Genomic DNA, 20147 nt, shown 5'->3' with positions numbered 1-20147 from the left:
GGACGATTTCATTTTTGACAGACACCAAAGCAATCCAATGGGGCAAACGGCTACAAACGATGCGACAACTGGCTGGCTATATTAAAAAAGGATATTCAACCCTCCCCTCTTACCATATTCAGAAATTAACCAACACGTACCTATCATATACCTAAACTTAAAAGTTAAAACGTTAAAGCTTCTAGAAGAAAACATAAAAGATTGTCTTCTGCAAGAAATTATAACCATAGAAAATGGACAAATTAAACTTATTTATCATGTGAAATCTCTAAGAATATAATTTTTAAAAATGGCTCTGAAATCATAGGCTTCAAACCAGTAACAAACAAGCAGCTCTGTAAATTTAAGGCCACACATTGCAATCTTTATTTAGTGATTCAAATAAATGCAATCATCGCATTAATTATATCTGTAATGTAAAAACATTGAAGGGCAACTAATTAAAAAAGTGTTTCTGCCCCAAATTCAAATTTTAAAAAAGGAAAATTAATTTAGAGAACGGAATCTGGACTTAGCTGGGTGACGCTGGGCAAAATTGCTTAACTTCTCTGTGCATCGGTGTTCTTGGCTATAAAAGGGGGATTAATAATGAGTTAGTGACACAGTATCCATCACAAAAAAAGACCTAAATAAATGCTTGGTTAATAAACGTATGCACATGTGTGTATGAGATTATGAAAGTTAATGTAGCGAAAAATTCATGGGTTACCATACTGTAAGATCCATACACAAGTTATAGTAGTGGTGGACGAAAAAGAGACACATGGGCCTCAGACTCATTAACGCACCATGCCTCATCCCCACAGCTAAGCCACTGGCATTAAGCTGTGGGAAACAATGATTAGAGCATTCGAAGAATCCCCTAGAATATAGGACCTAGCAGTTGCGGTAAAGTAGCGAGATTGCAGCCTAAGTATTCTGGGGCAAGGACCCCATGTTCTCCTGGATGCCTCTATCCAAAGGTGCTGCAGTCACTGTTCAAGTCCACGACTGTCCAGGTATCGAGAAAAAACAGAAGCAGAAGATGACAAGGGAGTTTAACACTGTCAAATACTTCATTTCCATCCAATAAGAAAATATTTTGGAATAATCACTGAATTTGGTATTTACTGAATTGCTGTAAATGTGGTCTAACAGTTTTGGTGATGGGATGGGAGGAGAAGCCAGTTTTTGGTGTGTGGTGGAGTGATTGGCAAAGCAGTAAGTGAAACAAGTAGTGAAGACCAGTGGATCAAAACTTACAGATTTAGATTTGATTGATTATTGATATTTCAAAGTAAAGTGTGTTAAAAACATAAATTTGCCAAATTTTCATTTCCTATGGAATTACATTAAAAATAAAGAAATTAATAAAACTACAAAAATCCTGTAATATCAACAGAGTTTTGTGAAAGACCATTTTAACACAATCACTCATACAAAAGTAAGGCTATAATCTCAAAAATACATCAATATATAAATTTAGAAATTAGTGAAACGTTTGTCCTTAACTCGTGAATGGCAGCCACCAATACACAAAACTCAAGTGTTTTGAACAAGCCAAAAAAGTAAGTCTATGTCGGTGTCAAAGTTAAGGACAAAGAGACATAAAATAACCCATAAAGCAAATTCCTGGAGAAGGAGGGACAGGTATTTAGAGTATGGATGGAGATGAGAGCATGAACCCTCCAAATGCAGTGTGCTCACTTAATAACTTCAACAAGCTATCTTCCAAAGATAATTATGGCTCTAAAGCGTATTATACTGGAAGACTAAAATTAAGATGAAGTTAAATTTCTTCAATATAATACAAGTTGCAGAAAAATGATTTAGTCAGTGAAACACTTTAGAAGCAAGGCAAAGGTCCATCGCCACAGCAATGAGATACTGCACTACTTATAATTGAAAAGGTGGAAGAATTCTTTGAATATTTAACAATAGAAGCAGTTAGTTTGCTATAACAATCCTGTTATAGAAATGGCATGTAGTTTTCATGTTTAAACTTAATTTTCTTATTTCTCCCTTTCTTTTTTGAAAAACAAAAATCATTCATCACTATAGATTGTTTCCCTTACCTTTCTGTGTACATTTAAATACACTAATAGTGAATTCGTTTATTATAAAACGCTAAAATGATCAACACATTATACTCAATACATATAAAATATTCTGAGGAGAAAATGAATCCAGGATTGAAGAAAAAAAGAATTAGAATTTACTTTTACTCCATATTTTCCTAGAAAATATTTAAACATTATGATAATTCAGTGATTATTTCTAATTCTTCAAATTTAACCAAAAAAATATCATATTTCACCTTTACTTGGTAATTCTATTTAACCCAAACATGTAATATTTACAGAAAAGGAGTGCATTAATTAGTTTCTCCTGAATGAATATTTTTTGTTTGACAATAAAAAATTACACTGGAGGTTTCTCTCAATCAAGCTCCAGGGAGACAACTGATGCCCACAGCATGCTGAACACTTAAGGCTAACAAATGACTCCAAACTCTCATTACCGTCAGGTGAGTTTTATGCTTGCCACCACTCCACTTTTTGGTCCCTAAAATCTGTTTAAGTAAGTTAATATCATAACTATATAATTTAATTAAATATGACTTAATATGATTAAATATCAGGGCAAAATAGATTATTGGGCTTCCACGAAAAGAATGCTGCGTGTCTCAAACTCAACGAAGGTAAGCTATATAAAAAAAGTTCACGTCTAGGGGCCAGCCCGGTTGCGTAGTGGTTAGGTTTGCGCACTCTTCTTCAGCAGCCTTGGGTTCACAGGTTTGGAACCTGGGTGCAGACCTAGCACCATTCATCAAGCCATACTGTCACCACATAAAATAGAGGAAGGTGGTTTCCCACATAACATAGAGGAAGATTGGCACAGATGTTAGCTCAGTGACAATCTCCTCTGAGCAAAATGAAGATAGGCAACAGATGTTAGTTCAGGGCCAATATTCCTCAGCAAAAACAAAAAAATTGTTCACGTCTAATAAATGTGTGTGAGATGATTCTAAAAGACTGGAAATAGAGTTGTATAAAAATTAAATAATATTCTAGCCTGAGGCTGCTTTGCAATTGTCCTTTAGTGTCTTGCTACATCTTAAATGGAAAATTTAGGAATTCACATTTTTCCCAATAACTGAAGAGAGCAGAGCATATATTTTGTGCAACGTATACCTGAGGGGGTAAGAATCAAGAGCACTGGAAGCTAAATCAATATAAAGAGAAGAAAGCTTTTGTGACAATTAGAATCCCCCTCAAATAGATACTTATCTCACAGAACAGGATATCTTATCAGGGACTTGCATGTTATGTAGAAGTTTGTCCTAGATGTCCTATTGAGTTCCTTTGAAATCTGAGATTTTATGATAGAGTTCACTCATATTCTTTCTTTCAATGCTCAGTGCTTTAATAAGAGCTTATCCCAGTCAATAATTCTGATAATATGTTGGAGTTGTAATCTTGATCAACTTGGCATACCCAAGCCAAAAGCAAAACCTAGCCTATGTTGAAAAGCAGTTCAAATAGAAGCAGCACATGTATATTTCTTTCTTTTTCTTTTTTTTAGATGATTGGCCCTGAGCTAACATCTGCTGCCAATCTTCCTCTTCTTTTTTCCTCCCCAAAGCCCCGGTACACAGTTGTATATCCTACTTATAGGTCATTCTAGTTCCTCTATGTGGGATGCCACCACAGCATGGCTTGATGAGCACTGTGTAGGTCTGCACCCAGGATCTGAATGGGCAAACTCCAGGTGCAGGAGCGGAGTGTGCAAACTTAGCCACTTGGCCACAGGGCCGGCCCTGGTACATCTATTTCTGACCGATCTTCCAACATAAAATTATCTCAGCTCAAAGCATTCAGAAGAAGGTACCTAGGTTAATTAAATACTACATACTGATAGATACAACACATCAAAATGGTGAAGTGTAAAAAATTTTCTACTTTTGAAAATATATGCATAGCTACTAGAATTAGTAACTATTATTAAGAGAAAGTAACAGAATATCTTAAATATGGAAAAAATTAAAGAAAGATTAAAACTCTATAGTAGACTATTGAAACTTAAAACGGAATTTTCTCAAATTGCAACAAAAAGTAAATGTCCCCTTTAATGCTTCCCCTTTAATGCTAACGTTATCATTCTATTTTATTAAAAAAACCTCCAAAAATCTCATATTTAAGAATTCAAAAGCAATAATTTGGGGCTGGCCCCGTGGCCGAGTGGTTAAGTTCGCGCGCTCCGCTGCAGGCGGCCCAGTGTTTCGTTAGTTCGAATCCTGGGCGCGGACATGGCACTGCTCATCAGACCACGCTGAGGCAGCGTCCCACATGCCACAACTAGAAGAACCCACAACGAAGAATATACAACTATGTACCGGGGGGCTTTGGGGAGAAAAAGGAAAAAATAAAATCTTAAAAAAAAAAAAAAAAAGCAATAATTTGAAGGGTACAACAGTGGTTCTTAACCATGGCTACACATAAAAATAACCTGGGGAGCTTTTAACATTCAGATTCACAGAGCCCCATCCCAAACCAATTTAAGTAGCATCTCGGCAGCCAGAGTTGGGAACTCTAGTGTAAAATGGATAAGCTTTCTATTTGCCGTCCCTCAACATATACACACACACACACATACAAATTTCTTATAAACAGTGCTCATTCCTAAGGATTTCACCATTATTTAGTTCAACTGCCAAGCATTGCATGACTAAAAAGGATAAAAAAGAGTTCAAATCATCCAATGTTGTCCCCAGAGTATTTATGTTATGTATGCCCTGCTGAGTTCTAAAATATTAATATTATTTATTGACTTCTGCTCAGCAAATGCAGTATACAATTCACACAAGTCAGTGACAAATATATCCGTGGTCTAATATAGATGCTATACTGGAGAACAATTCCTAGTTTCTTACTGAAGCTTGAAAATACAATCAAAATAGACTTTGCCTGGAGTAAAGAAACAAAGACTTTCACCTTTTCTGTCAATTTCAGGAATGATTACCTCTCAAATAACTTTGAACAGACTTACGTTTTGATTTTTCTGGCATTGCTGAATTTGAAATAATGTTTAAAACACTGGTTCTTTAAAAAGAAAGATTAAGTAGGCTTCTAAAAAGAAGTCAATCGGTTTTCTTAACAGGAAAAAAAATCAGATGTTACAAAACTACTTCCTATGAAAATTTCAAAAGTCTCAATATTTTTTCAAGTAAATCAATTTTTCCATAGTTCTCCATCTGCTCCTTTGTCTTTTTGTGTATACCTTTTTAAAGTACACTGCTGAGGATTTCTAGAGAAGCTGACAAGTTCAGAACTTGAACTCTAATAAAACAATTATTCCAAAATTGGTCACATTGTATAATGACTACATTTTCTAAAATTATATCCTAGTTATGTCATTTGGCTAAAATCTTCCTTTGGATTCCTTCTGTCAACCCTCTTTCCCATCCTCTCTCTCAGCCCCTGCTCCTACTATACTTGTTAATGATCTCACCTCCAATTAAGTTGTACAGTGGAAATATAATTTATAATTTCATCTCTATAAATGGAGTTGAAGGTAATGAGGAAACATTAGGGGTCTAAAATAGAACCTGTAGGATATTATTTGTAGTAGTAACAAAAAACCAAACCCTGTGTATCCATGGAGGGGTCCCCATTACAAAAAGATAAGAAGGCCTGGAGAGAAGGACTGGGCTTCCATCCTGGATATAGGGTTCCATATCCTGGACTGATAGTACCTGGCTTCTGGTCAATCTTTATCATATCAGGATTACTCAATTGAGGGATTAGAAACTTCAAGCAAGGAGCTTCATAGACCATGCTGAGCTTGGAATTTGGAGCACATCATTATTGCGAGCTCAAAGGCCTACAAGACCCCAAAAGTTGTTTAAATCTGCCCTGTCAGAGATTGCTTAGTTTACTGACACAATTGAGTGAGCTAAATGCCAGAAGAAAGATCCTGTGACCCCTGTGCCCATCTTCTATTTTCATCTCCTGATAAGTAATAAAATGACTTTCTCAAGAAGGCACTTGCCTCTGTGGTCTTTGTTCATGATTCAGTACATAAATAGCCTAGGGCAATCTTTTCTCTTACAAAAAAATGTTGAGGGTCTTCATTTGAATTTCAAATCCAATAAACTTCTAAAATGTACTGGTAGGGAGAGTTTAATATAAGGTCCTACAGGGCTAAGATGTCTATTTAGTTTTTATTATTTTATACAGCTTAGCCTCACTGTTGCAAGATTAGTATTGGTCCAAAGTAAAATATCACCAAGTTAAATCAGAATCAACAGAAATGAAGTTGGTGATTTGGAATTACTAAAAGCTAATATTCACTTGAATCATGTTCTTTTTATGTCTTTCTATGTAGATAAGACATTTGTAGAAAGTGATACACATGCAAATAAATATTAAATTAATAATTCAAGTATGGAGTATTTAGAATGGTTTTATTGACCATATTATTAAGGCCATATGATTTGTAAGCTGGGATTTCACAGTGCGCCCAGTAAAAAGGAGAACAACGGGGGAAACCCTATGGAATCAGAAATATATGTGAATTAATCTACTTGTAAGAGGTATATTTTGTCTTGAGAGGAAGTATGACAACTGTGTTTCTCTAAAATCATCAAACAAGGCCTCCCATATGGTACCAACAGGTGGAAATCACTTGTGATTGTAACTTTATGTCCTGTGAGTTGTGAAAGAACTGATCGTCTACTAGGAGCATCCTAGAGAGAGCCCCAAACAAGTGGGTGGCGGACTAATGCTCGCCCTCTCCAGGGCCCATGACACTCTGGATACAAATATATCAGTACCTCCAGCACATATATTTCTAATGGTGAGGAAGATACAGGCCTATCTTAGCTGAATGCCAGTAAAAATTCCAGTCTCTCTCTTGACTCAACTTGTTCAGTCATCATTTTCATCCAGTAAAATTAGGACTAAAATTTCTTTTCCATGTAGCTCTACCTATCAGTTTGAAAATTATAATCTGCATCCTTTGTTGTAATTTAACAAAGCAGTACAATTTTTTACACATCGTTATCATGTGAGATTTGATAATATGAGATAGATTCATTCTTCCTTGTGCTGACAACATGAATTTTCTAAGCTTGCAAAGCTGAGGTTCTGGACCCTGGTAAATTCACCAAGATTAAGATCATGTTGAAAGGACAGTTACCCACTCTCTTTTCTTCTAGCAATAACTAGACCTCTATACGCACCTTTAAAATATTAGCAAATGGGCACATGACGGCTTCACCAAGGATGCACAGTACCTGGCAGCCAGTAAGTACTATGCATATATTTACTGATTAAATTAATCTTTCTCAATATTGTCATGCTCTTATCAAGATTAGCAATTGTAAAATGCAAGTAGAAGTTGTTGGGAAATATTTACTGTGACAAAGTATGGTTCATAAAGAGGTATACACAAAACAAAACGTTCAGATAGCCCAACATTTTCGGAACTCACTTTGCAGTAAGCAAAACAAGATATGAACTGATGTAAGGTTATTTTATAGACTTCATGTATCCTATTTAATGTGAATATTCATATAGTTCCTTAAAGAGATGTTAATATGTTTACTTATAGGGTAAGATCTCACTGGTGACACTGCATAATGTGCTACACTACCTTTCTAAAGCATATTTTTGAAAAAACCTAATGTACCTCGCCCAAAGTTTCAGGTAAGAAGTTGTTATCCTGTATTCCTTTCTGTCATAGAATCGAAGAAAACTTTTACTAGGTAAAGTACTTACAAACTCCTATATATTTGGACAATATAGGACACTAAATAAGGAGGCAGAATAATGTAGGGGAGAGAACAGAGACGCTGAATCAGAAATGACATCAAATCACGGCTTCAGCTTCAGCTAAATTTGTGAAATTTGCTCCACCTTTCTGATCCTTAGCTTTCTCATCTGTTAAAAAGGATTTTTGAAGGCTTAAATGAGGTAATATCGGAGATATACGAGATTAAAGAAATAATGATATTGACAGATTGTAGCTGCTATTATTGTTATAATAACAATAACTACTAACATTATTATATGGCATGGTAACATTTCTGACCCCTTTCACAGTAGGAACAAAGGAAACATTTGTTTTAATATCTGAGAGTTCAGAGTGTTCACAGCTTTGGCATTCCAAATTTTAAAAACTCTGATATAGGAGAAACAAATATACATTGAATCATATTCTAAACCAGTGAGATTGTTTGCATTATTTTAAAAGTTAAATAAATTATTTGGATGACCACATTGGAGAACTAAAAGTTTTAATCACTTACTAATAAATATGTGTTATGTATTTCATACTGAATGACTATAGTTGTCTTTACCTGAGAAGAGTAGGTATGACCATCTGAACCACAAACGGGGCTGGTATAGACCACAGGACACTGCTTGCAGGTGGATGATATGGGACCCCTCCATTGCTTATGGCCTACTCCTGCATCTTTCATGCTGTCAAAAGAAGAAAGCAACCACACTTAGTGCATTGATTTAAAAAATAAATAAACTTATATCAGCATCATGCCTTTTCTCCATTGTCATTTCAATTCCTGAAGATAAATTAGAATCAGTAAACTGTGTCCTCATTTTCAATGTATTAATCCATACAATGTCCTTCATTATATTTTGTTTCATATGTTAAGGTTTTCCTATAAAAAAGTGAGAATATATTTCTTAAGATTCTGCTAATCACATGTATGCTATAGCTATATTTCGTCACACGGATTTTTCTTTTTAAAGATTGGCACCTGAGCTAACAACTATTGCAAATCTTCTCCTTCTTCTTCTTCTTTTTTTTTCCCTTTTTCTTCTCCCCAAAGTCCCCCCAGTAGTACATAGTTGTCTACCCTGGGTCTGAGTGCCTATGGTTGTGCTATGTGGGACGCTGCCTCAGAGTGGCCTAACAAGTAGTGCCATGTCCATGCCCAGGATCAGAACTGGCGAAACCCTGGGCCGCAGAAGCTGAGCACACAAACTTAACCACTCAGCACGGGGCTGGCCCCCGTCATATGGATTTTTTGTTTTAATTTATAGTTGTGACGTTTTTTTGATGGCCCCAGAAACAGAAGCAACAATTGCTCAGCAATAAAGAACTCAAACACCTGGAACCTTTTAAAGAGCCACCCCAGTATTCCATTAGGAACAGTACCAGAAAACAGACACCTAATTCAGCTGGTATACTCTACATGCCTGAAAATGAAAACAATTTACTTTTAGAGGAAACAGCAACAAAGAACTACACTTTTCCAGCAACGACCACTATTTAGAGAACCAAATTAGTAGGTTTAGTGAGAGCAAATCCTCTTTTTATTGTGTAGAAATGCCTCAAAATAGATCCATTAGGTTTTGATCTAGAATAACTTGGGGAAACCCATTGTCTTCTCCTACCTAAGCTTAGAAGTATTTGTTTCTCCATTTTGATCAAACTGCTGATTGCTCTGCCTATTTGTGCGAACCACTTACACAGAAAGGGGTAAAGGGCTTAAAATAAGAATCAAAGCACCAGGGAACCTACACAAAAACATTTAATGTTTAGAAGTCCTCTAGTAAATCTGTACTCAGTCTTAGTCCTTAACATTGTTTATAGAGAAAGCAATTTGATTTCTCTCTCAGCATGAGAAAACATGTTTTACTAGACACATTTACTTCCTTTTTGCTTTTCATTTTTTTCATGAATAAGTCAAACCTACAAAAAAGTAATCCCAAAAAACTACTAAGAAGTACAGTATTAATTTTCATTATAGGGAAAGAAATTCAAACTATGTGTTTCAAATTTTGATAAAATTTGGATGGACATCAAGAACAGGTTTATCATCTTCTCTTTGCCCTCTTCTCATGCCTCCCGCTGCATCTCTTTCACAAAGGGTTTCCATGAAGCCCATCCTAGTTCCAAACATGTTCTCTTCATTTTAATTGTGTAAATTCTGTGAAAAGACCACTTTTAAAATCTTGCCTGGTCACAGAGTTCATCTCATAAGAGATACAATGGGCAAAATGATCATGATGCTATTACTCATTAAATAATTGGCACAAAATTCTAATGGAAATTAAGACATTCACTGGTAAACCTGGAGCATTATTTGATATCACTTCAAGACATAAACTACAGAAATGAGAGAATTAAAAGAAATAAAATATTATATTTGCATTATTCGTTCACTTTGTTTAATCAAAACAAGGCATAAAATTATGCAAATTATTTGCTCTTCAGATACATTAGGAGAAATTATTACCAAGTTTTGGTTTCTAATCAATAAAAATTATTTACTAGAACAGGATGAATATATCTTTTTTGCCTTGGAGATATATATGTACATGTCTAACTCCAACACGTCTCCTTTTTCAATTCACCTCATTCCTCTTTCCTAACATATATGACTTAAAAGCCCTAATGAAATATAGAAACAAAAACATTGTTATATTAATGATTTTCTTTTATAAATATCTTTTATGACTCAGAAGATCTTTCACATTTAATTCAAAGAGTAAATATATCAAGACCTAAAATCTTTTTAAAAATTTGAAGATTTATTAGAAATTCCTGAAACTGAAGTGAGTGAAATTACAATGGAGTTGTAAACTACGTTTTGAGGTAAAAAAAACTTTAGTTACCCTTATTCCCTTCAAAGCCAATATTGCTGAACACCAGACAACTTTGGACTCCTAAAGTACATCAATAAGAATGGTCAGGATTTGCTGAAGTATAAACAGTATAATATTGTATATATTTGCATCACCATTTTAAATAATGGCTGATGCCAAAGTCTACAATTTCCTAAACCATCAGAATATTTACTTATGTTTATTTTAAAATAAATACAACAGTAGATGATAACTTAATCAGAATTCATGTTTTAATATCTATTACTCATACCATAATGCATGGAGAACCGTGACTCATGAACTTTTTACTATACTCAGTAAATGCGAAAGAAAGCACGAGGCATTTTGTCATCATAACACAGTCTTTATAGAACAGATTTTATATTTAACAAAATAGTCTAGAAAATTTGAGCCTAAATCTGAAATTCTAAATATCATAGTTTTTATGTGTTCTTAAATCATCTCAGACTGTTTGATGTAATTCACACATAAAAGTTTTTATTTCATTTTCTGTATGAAGACAAATTACATTTGGGTACATAAAGAGCAGTATAGAACATGGTTTGTCTAGGCATGTATTCATGTTGGGATTAGGGTACAAACACAAATTGATTCCTAAGAATCTTATCGTTTGAATAAAAACGTACTTCTACAAATTCAGAAATCAGGCAACAATGTAATAACAAGAATCACTAGATATGCACAAATAAGATGTAATTCTTTATTTCAAAAATCAAAACATCTATAATTGAGAAAAAGATTTACATGTGAAAACAAAATGAACAATATAACACGGCGGACACTTAGGGGCAAATACACTGCATTGTTAACAAGGGCTTTAGGAATTCTGAGTAATGATCATTTCTAACGGCAGTAGTTGGGTAAGACTTCGAAAACAGGGTAGCTATATGCAGTTGCAGAGGTTGCATGCATCACAGACCATGTATATAAGGTGCCCTTCAGCATTGTGCAGTGCTCCACCTGTTCCACTGAATGTGGTGTTTCTTTTCACTCTGCTCACCACGGAAGAGATTTTTGCACCCTAGAGTCTCTTTTACCATAGTTATTCTGTGATTCAGAATTTGTTTGGTTTGGCATCAGGAATGCTTCTCAGAATTAGCGTTACTCATAATGTTGAGTATCAAAATATTTTTGTCTTCTTAGGAAAATCAGTGAAATAATGAGGCTATAACTGAAAATTTCTAACATTTAATATCTACGCATTATATACAATATGTAAACATATATAATTACACCTAAGTGGAGATTATCTTTCTTTTTCAGTTTGAATTTTAGTTATATTTTGAAGGTCCTATTTAAGGAAGAGTAATGTGTTTCTAAGTGATAGATGAAGTCATGGCAGTCAGCGTACAGACCAAGACCGGCCAAGTAAAGTGCTTAGGGAACGGCAAGGCTGGCTCAGCCTGTCAGAACGTGCTCTGGGCATCTGTGGCAGGAGCAACGACAGGTAAGAAACTAGATTTGGCAAAAGCATCACTAGGCATTTTATTCTGAATATTCTATGTGTAAAAGGTCTTCACCTTTGAGAGTAAGTCTAATTTTTTTATATACCAAAGGCCATTAGCGTTTGATTTTTTTGAATTATTCTCAAACCAGGCAATATAATTTGCTCCCATTAATGAAGTACAAAACTCAAGCCGGCTGCAAAACTCTGAAATGATTTTGAAATTACTCTTTCAACAGCAACTCTGCTAGAATAAACTTTTTAGGGTACATCTTAAGAACAATTTTTCAGAAATATGTACTTCAATTTGGAAGATTCGAGTTAAAAATGTATTTATTTACTTTGTAATGGCATCTTGTATATGGCCATAATTCTTTCCCTTAAAGAGAAAAAAATTGTATTTTTGAATCTAGGGAAACAGAGCAATTGAATGATAATCTATGATATATAAAGTTAGGGTTTTTTCTCAAAATCTTCCTTTTTAAATATTCCACCATGAAGGCACTAAGTTAGTTTCATACCAATATACCTGTTATTGTGTTTCTAATAGCTGGAAAATTAAACTACAAAAAAGAATTTATACTATTGCTAAAGTCCCTTTACACGACTTATTTTGAGGCAACTGAGTCATATAATCTTACAATCTGAGCTATCTTCTTCTGTTCCTGACTTACCTTTCACTCTAGAGCCTTCAGTGTAGGTCGCCAGCATCAGTTACACATGAAAGCTCAACAGGCTCTTATTTTTCTAATAACTACAATGTTAATTATTGCTACATCCGTTTAGTCAATTATAGTCTACTTGGTTTTCTCTTTAGTTAATCATGTTGTGCATTTTAACAATACAATTTGAACACAACTTCTATGTTTTAGGATTTACATTGATTTTAGAAAGAGCTTAAATGATGTTACCAAAATGGTTAGCAGAAAAAAACTCATTTTAATTTGATTTAAGTTTCATATCTGACCATGTCATTAATCAGCCTTGGCAAGTCAGTAACCTCCTTGAGTCTTAATTCTTTCACTTATACAATGCTGAGCTTCATCAGTATGGATCATTTAATCTTGAGCATTCTATGAGTCTATAAATCTTTAATACAATTACTTACGGGAAGGCACTCAACAAAAATTAGAAGCATAGACAGTGTATATTGGCTATATATTGTAATTTTAGAATGTGCCTTAGTGTTACCAAGTGAAACAAATGTATCATTATGGCCTGAAGGATGATGCTGAGTTGGGCAAGAGAGTGCTAGGAATGTTGAAGTTGCAAAATTTTGCTATCTCAAGGTAGCAAATGAAAGATATAGAAGGAGCCCTGTCTTGTGACAACTAATTAAACAGGGATAATAAAACATGGCTGTGTTTAAAAAGGCATGATTTCCATGAAAGTATCCCTAAGAATAAATAATACTTGTATTATAATGTCAAGGAATATCATCAATAAATTGTTAAAATAAATCATATATTTATACTATAAGTGATCACATATTTTTCTAAAACATTGTAGTCCTGGAATCTGACATCACATATAATAAACTCTCAGTTTTTTGGTTTTTTTTTTTTTTTAAGGAAGATTAGCCCTGAGCTAACTACTGCCAATCCTCCTCTTTTTGCTGAGGAAGACTGGCCCTGAGCTAACACCCCTGCCAATCTTCCTCTACTTTATATGTGGGACACCTACCACAGCATGGCTTTAGCCAAGCAGTGTCATGTCCACACCCGGGGTCGGAACATGTGAACCCGGGCCAATGAGAATCATAACGTGCAAACTTAACCAGGGCGCCACCGGGCTGGCCCCTAAACTCTCAGTTCTTTAGGCCATAAATATGCAAAGAGAATAAAATGCCAAGTGATTTATTATATATTTATCTTAGAAGGGGACCGTCAGTATCTAAGTCTTAATTTCTGAGGTGTATTTGCTTCTTTCTGTATGCATCTATATTAACTTAATTCTTAATGACTTTGCTTCAAGAGAATTTGATTATAATCTGATAAAACAGCATTCAAGTGAACTGAGACATTCTGTGAATGTCTCAGCTGCTGGCAGTTTGATGTATCTCTTGTCTGCTTGATACACCTAACATTTCACTTCCTTTAAGCAGTCAGTTTTATAAGTTCTGCCAGAGTTGTGGAGGAATTCTTCCTTAAGACATGACTGCCAAATCACGATTCCTTCCCTACTGGCCATAACTCTTCAAGAAACAAGGCTACCCTTATTCCTTTTTTTGCCATGGGCCTTAGGAAGGACAGATGGTATTAGCAAGGTACAGTATATTATCATTGGGGTGACAAAATTATATGAAAGTTAGAAAGCCCTATATGGAAGTTATTAAAACTGTAGTGGTCACTATTTGCTTCATGTGATTTCTGTACTCTGTATGACAGTAATTTGAGCAATGACACAAAATAGCATAAGTAAGCAATTTTAAGTAAAAGACTCTGTAAATACACAGATGGAAAAACTTTATACTAGAAACACTATTAACAATGTAGATACTAAAGAACAAATATGCAATCAAAATAATTATTTATTTTAAAAAGAACAAATATTATATCAAAATAAGCTGGCATAGTTTATCAGCCAGATGAATAGAAAATCTGCTTATCCCCTATATTTTATAAAGAACTAAGTTCACAGAAAAAGCTCACTGGTATACATATTTCAAAATACAGTGATAGCAATAATTAATAAAACTTATCTTTAAAAACTATTCCTAACATACATTGAATACATTGTAAAAATTTATCGTAATAATAAATTTTCATCATGAATTACATTTACCAGGCCAACTGATACGACACAGCACTGTTGCCAGGAAATCAAAGTAATCAGTGATTTAGAGAGTATATATTTTACAGAGTAATAAAATTAGACATCAGAATTTAGAATTTAAAGAGAAGTGGATAATTTATAATTTATAAGTGCTCCACTTTACTTGAACAAATCTTAAAACAACTTTGCACAATTAGATTGCTACTTAGGTAAAATACAATTCAAACCAGGTTTATTTCAAAGACTGATGCATTTGAACATAGATCTTGCTAATACAATAAACTATTTAGTGAGGCTAATTTTCTCTATCAAAGGATGTTTCACTGACCTTATTTTAAAGCTGTTATCAATGAGAAATTTGAATCATGGACAAGTTTGAATAATATATTCTGTCAAGTAAATAATTTTTCTTAAGTAGTAAACATATTCACAATTATTGAGACATTAATAATTTCAAAATTTCAAAATAGACATTACTACAAATGACATATAATCTCTTTTTCAATCTGACCCCCAATGGATTGAATGAATAATACAACTTTGAAACGTATAAAATGTAGACGATGTCAAATTCATATTGTTCTAGGTCCGTACTGTTTCCACATATTTAATTTCAAACATTATTTTAATAACTAAAGCTCTCTTCACTTAAGCTATGGAAAAAGTATATTCAACTGTAAGGGATCTCAATAGTATAAGACATAAAGAGTCATTGGAGGAGTTATTATGGACTAGAAATGTCGATCAATCTATTTCCAGCAAAATGCAACAGATTGGAAATTCATGATCTTATGTATGATAAACCAATTACCTAGTTAATAAGTATTTATAAATGTATTCATTGGGAGAAGTGTTAGAAAATTACTTTTTGTTTTCAAGCAAAATATTATCATAAAGTAATATTTTAGGTACTGAGCCAAGTATTTACACAAATTCAAGGTTAGATTTTCATATGTACTAATAGCCTATTATGTTTCAGACATATATGCTACAACATTATCTATTATTTTAGCAATCTTATGCAGTACATATTACTCTTTAAATTTTGAAGCTAGGAAAAAGGAGGTCGTAAGAGCTTAATTACACTGCTCGAGCTTCGATTGCTTGTAATTGGCAGATCTGGAGTCCAAGTGTTTGCCTTTTCATTTTGTGATTGGGGGTTTGCCTGCTATAAATGTGCACACATAATTTTAAAGGCCATGGGAAATCACATTTCCGTATTTCATAAATTTCTAGGTCAGTTTTACTTAACAGGTGAAAAATAACAGCATGGTTACCTCAAATTTTACTTAAACAAAGATCCATCACCACCAATAAGTATTGTCTAGAGAGTATATCTGGCTAATTAAACCTGAGATTTATATTGAATGTAATAAATAATACACCATCTATGTGATTCTGATTTAGGGAATCAGTACAAAGATTAATTGACTAATATATGAATTGGTTCTATTTAATCTGTGTTGACAGGTATATTTTCATTCCAGATATAAGAATGTTTGCTAAGTCTAGCTTCCTATATTCAATATAAGAATTGGGAAATTCTTCTGTTTTTTCAATTGTTACTGTTCATAAATAAAGCAAGTTTTCAAATATTAACTTTGTTACTACTTTAACCTTAAGTAGTTCTCTAGGGTTAGCACTGAGCATAGTATGAACTAAAATTTGAGCTCACAAAAATGTGTGATTCTTAAGGATCAAGGAGATTCTATATTTGGAAAAATGTATTCACATTTTTACAATAACAGTGACAGACATGCAACTTAAAAAGGGAAAAATATTCTACCTAAAAGAAAATGTTTAACTATGCAAAATTTATCAAAAAACATAGAAAAATATTGTTTGATCATTCAAAATGTATTTTATATATCAAAAATCAAAAGAATTTTTCATGATCAAGACATATTTTGCTTGTTTTTCTAAATAGAAGGCAATATTTTTAGCTACGGTTCAACAAATAGACCTGACAGGTTTAGCAGAAGCATTTAACAGTTAAATGCCACATTTTACTTAAGAAAACAGTCATCAAAGGTCATTCAAAGTTCAGAGAAGGAAAATAGAGCTTTTGCTCCCATGTGTTGTTTTCACGGAAGTCAAAGGTTATTGGTCTCCTCCTTGCTTGCTGCTTCATTGGAAAGGAAAGGTATAGAAATAAGAAAAGCAAAAGAGGGTACCACGTTTTGCTTGAGTCTGATTTACAGGCTGAGAGAAACCTGAAGAGTACAAAACCTTCACTATGCATGAAGTCTTCCAGTATTTTTTAAGTTAACTAATTAATAAAATTAAAAAGAAAGTCTGGACTGTTTGACTCCATAATATCTTTCTCTCTACCTGATTGTATTTAATTCCTGTCCTGACAGCATATATACTTCTTTAAGCATGAGTTGACTCCTGGTATCTCAGGAGTAGAGTCAGATTTGCTAGACTAGGAAATGTTCTTCAGGAAACACTATCTCAATAACTGGTACAATATCTAAAAGATTATCAGAAAGAGCTTTTAAGACACTTTTATTATTTTTACTTGTATCATTACTTATGCTTACAGCTACTTACTATGTTCTAGGAACTGAACTAGGCATTGTTAAAACCCCATCATTAGCTCATCAATAACTTGTCATCTAACCTATAAATAATACCTTAGCACCCTTCTAAATACTGTTCATTTATTTATTCATGAATATACCCTACAATGTGTTCAGAAACTATTTGCAACATGGAGGTACCAGATGGATAGAGTCATCGAATTCATGGAGCTCAGAATTTGTTTGAAGACAAAAGGATAAATGTAGCTTGGAGTGAGCTTTTCTTCTGATTCAGGAAGTAATAAGGACAATCTAGAGCTTAGCTGGTCAACTTGCAATCATCTTACAATTTTGATGTCATTTCTCTTGTGAAATATTTTCTGACTCCTCCAAGCACACTTCTACCAACTGTTTGGTGTCCCACATACTCCCTTTGTAACTTACACCTTTTATTTATTTATCAGTTCTAACAGCCATCCATATGGTTACTTTTCTCATTTAACCCAACCTATACTCATACTCCTCTAATTCTGAGTCTCTATCTTGCCCCCATGACATCTGATCATCTGTGCATGGAGAAACGCCTGTTCCTGATACCCATTCCTTCCCTACTTCTGTTATTTCTCTTAGCTCTGTATTTGAAAGATAACAGAACCACTTAAAGCAAAGACCTACATTCTGTGGCCGCCTAACCTCTGCTGAGTGGCTCCATTCACAAGCAAGCAGAAAGCAGCTGGGCTGCAACAGAGATCATTTCAATCACAGCATGGGATTGTATATAAATTGAATCTAATCACAGCATCCTCTGGAGTCACCATAGCAAACACTCTGACCTATGTGTAATTTGCTCACATTCCTGATTTTGTTTTGGTTAGACCATGCTTCCAGAAATAGGGTTTCTGAAATTAGGGAATGTATTTATTTTATATGTTTGCTGTAACAAATTACCAAAAGTTTCTGGTTTAGAACAACAGAAGTTTAATTTCTCACAGTTATGGAGGTCAAAAGTACAAAATCAGTTTCACTGAGCTGAAATCAAGGTGTTGGTGGGACGTCATTCTCTCTCGAGGCGGGGGAGGTCTAGGTAATAATCTGTTCTTGCTTCTTTCATCATCTTCTATCTTCTAGAGGCTGTTGGCACTCCTTGGCTTGTGGCCCATCTCTCTCTGCTTCATCTTCACATTATCTTCCCTCTTTGTTTCTATGTCAAAACTCCCGCTGTCTCTCTCTTATAAGGATAAACTGTGATTACATTTAGGTCCACTCCAACAATCCAGGATAACCTCCTCCTCTCAAGATCTTAAATTTAATTAGATCTTTCACCACTTAAGGAAATACAGTCATGTGCCAAATAACGATGGTTCGGTCAATGATGGACCGCACATACAACGGTGGTCTCATAAGATTAGTACCATATAGCCTAGGCATATATTAGGCTATACCATCTAGATTTGTGTAAATACATTCTATGATGTTCGCACAAGGATGAAATTGCCTAAGGATGCACTTCTCAGAATGTATCCTCATCATTGACACATGACTATATTCACTCTATTGCCATATAAGATAATACTCACAGATTCCAGGAATTAGGATATATCTTACATATCTTTGGGGCCACCATCAGCCTACTATAAGAAGGATACTTGGAAAAAGAGAGATTTTACTTTTCTCACAACAAAGGAACTTCAGTAATGAAGTCCCTGGTTTGGAGGGATACCTTAATCAATTCTATGCATGACTTCACACTGATAATGTATTTTGCCCTATGATTACTATAATCAACCCCTTTGCATCTAAAAAACAAATGTGTGATAAATGGCAATATCTTGAGACTTAGTTATTGTCCGTCAGCTACCACAAGGCTGTGCCCCTATCTGAGTGTCTGCTTTGTCTTACGCATGGAACCACAGCAGATCTAATTGATTCTTCTGTCAATAGAGAACAGTTTGGGGATTGCCAACAAAAGTACTTTAAACTCACCTCATGTCTCAGTGAATTACAGCATCATTTTTATTTTTTCACTTTACAGGATTTTAGGGAAACTGAGTGCTAGAGTTGGGAAGAGTGGAAAACAATAAAGTTGCCATTTTTATGGATAGACACTAAAAATAACAGTCATATCAACATGCCTCATCTGACTCTCAATTTGATTGGTAAAAGAATGGATAATAAAGGCAATGAGATTTTCTTCTATTTGTTCTTTTGCATTTAGGAGTAGTGGTCACTGGGGGCAAGTTGAAAGAGAGTAGTGAGTAGATAGACCAAATGTCATGGAATAGGGAACGATGTAGTCTCTTTGGCTTCCAAGGGTTGACAGGAGAGCAGCTACTGCCTTATACCAGGAATCTATTTCAGAAAGTGTGGTCCACAGACTGTTCTCATTGCCACCTAATTTTCTGATCAATCTTTTCCAAAACTTTACATGTGCTCTCTTCCCTCTCCACTAATACTTTTTCACCTTTTAATCATAACTCATGTTTTTTTCTTCGATAAGTATGAAGGAAGGAAGGAAGAAACAGGAGGGAGGGAGGACAAAGGGGAGGGAAGAGGAGAGGGAGGAGAGGGATCCCTGGCTGAACCGCTAAGGATGGTTCCTATTTTCTTATCTTAGCCCTACATCTACTTAAGAAGTAGAAATTTTATAGCACCATTTCTCACTGAAAAAACTTTTTATAAATAATTTGTACAGTAAGTCCTTGTTAAAAGTCATTATGGCTTGCCATATTAAAAGCTAGTCGATTAGAATAAAATAAAATAACAAAATTG

At 34.5% G+C, this 20147-nt stretch overlaps 1 protein-coding gene across 2 annotated transcripts in view; it reads right to left on the bottom strand.

Moving 5' to 3' along the window:
• SPOCK3 (SPARC (osteonectin), cwcv and kazal like domains proteoglycan 3) overlaps positions 1 to 20147 on the bottom strand; it is a 456613-nt gene that overhangs the window by 159000 nt on the left and 277466 nt on the right. For both annotated transcript variants that reach the window (XM_070257231.1, XM_023636338.2), the window contains exon 5: positions 8342 to 8465. In XM_070257231.1, coding sequence (XP_070113332.1) covers positions 8342 to 8465 — 124 coding nt within the window. The remainder of the gene's footprint in view (positions 1 to 8341; positions 8466 to 20147) is intronic.

The sequence above is a fragment of the Equus caballus genome, chromosome 2 (genome assembly GCF_041296265.1).
Source record: "Equus caballus isolate H_3958 breed thoroughbred chromosome 2, TB-T2T, whole genome shotgun sequence".
NCBI classification, from domain to species: Eukaryota; Metazoa; Chordata; class Mammalia; order Perissodactyla; family Equidae; genus Equus; species Equus caballus.
The sequence above is the reverse complement of the archived record's forward strand: the minus strand, read 5'-3'. Positions and strand labels throughout refer to the sequence as shown.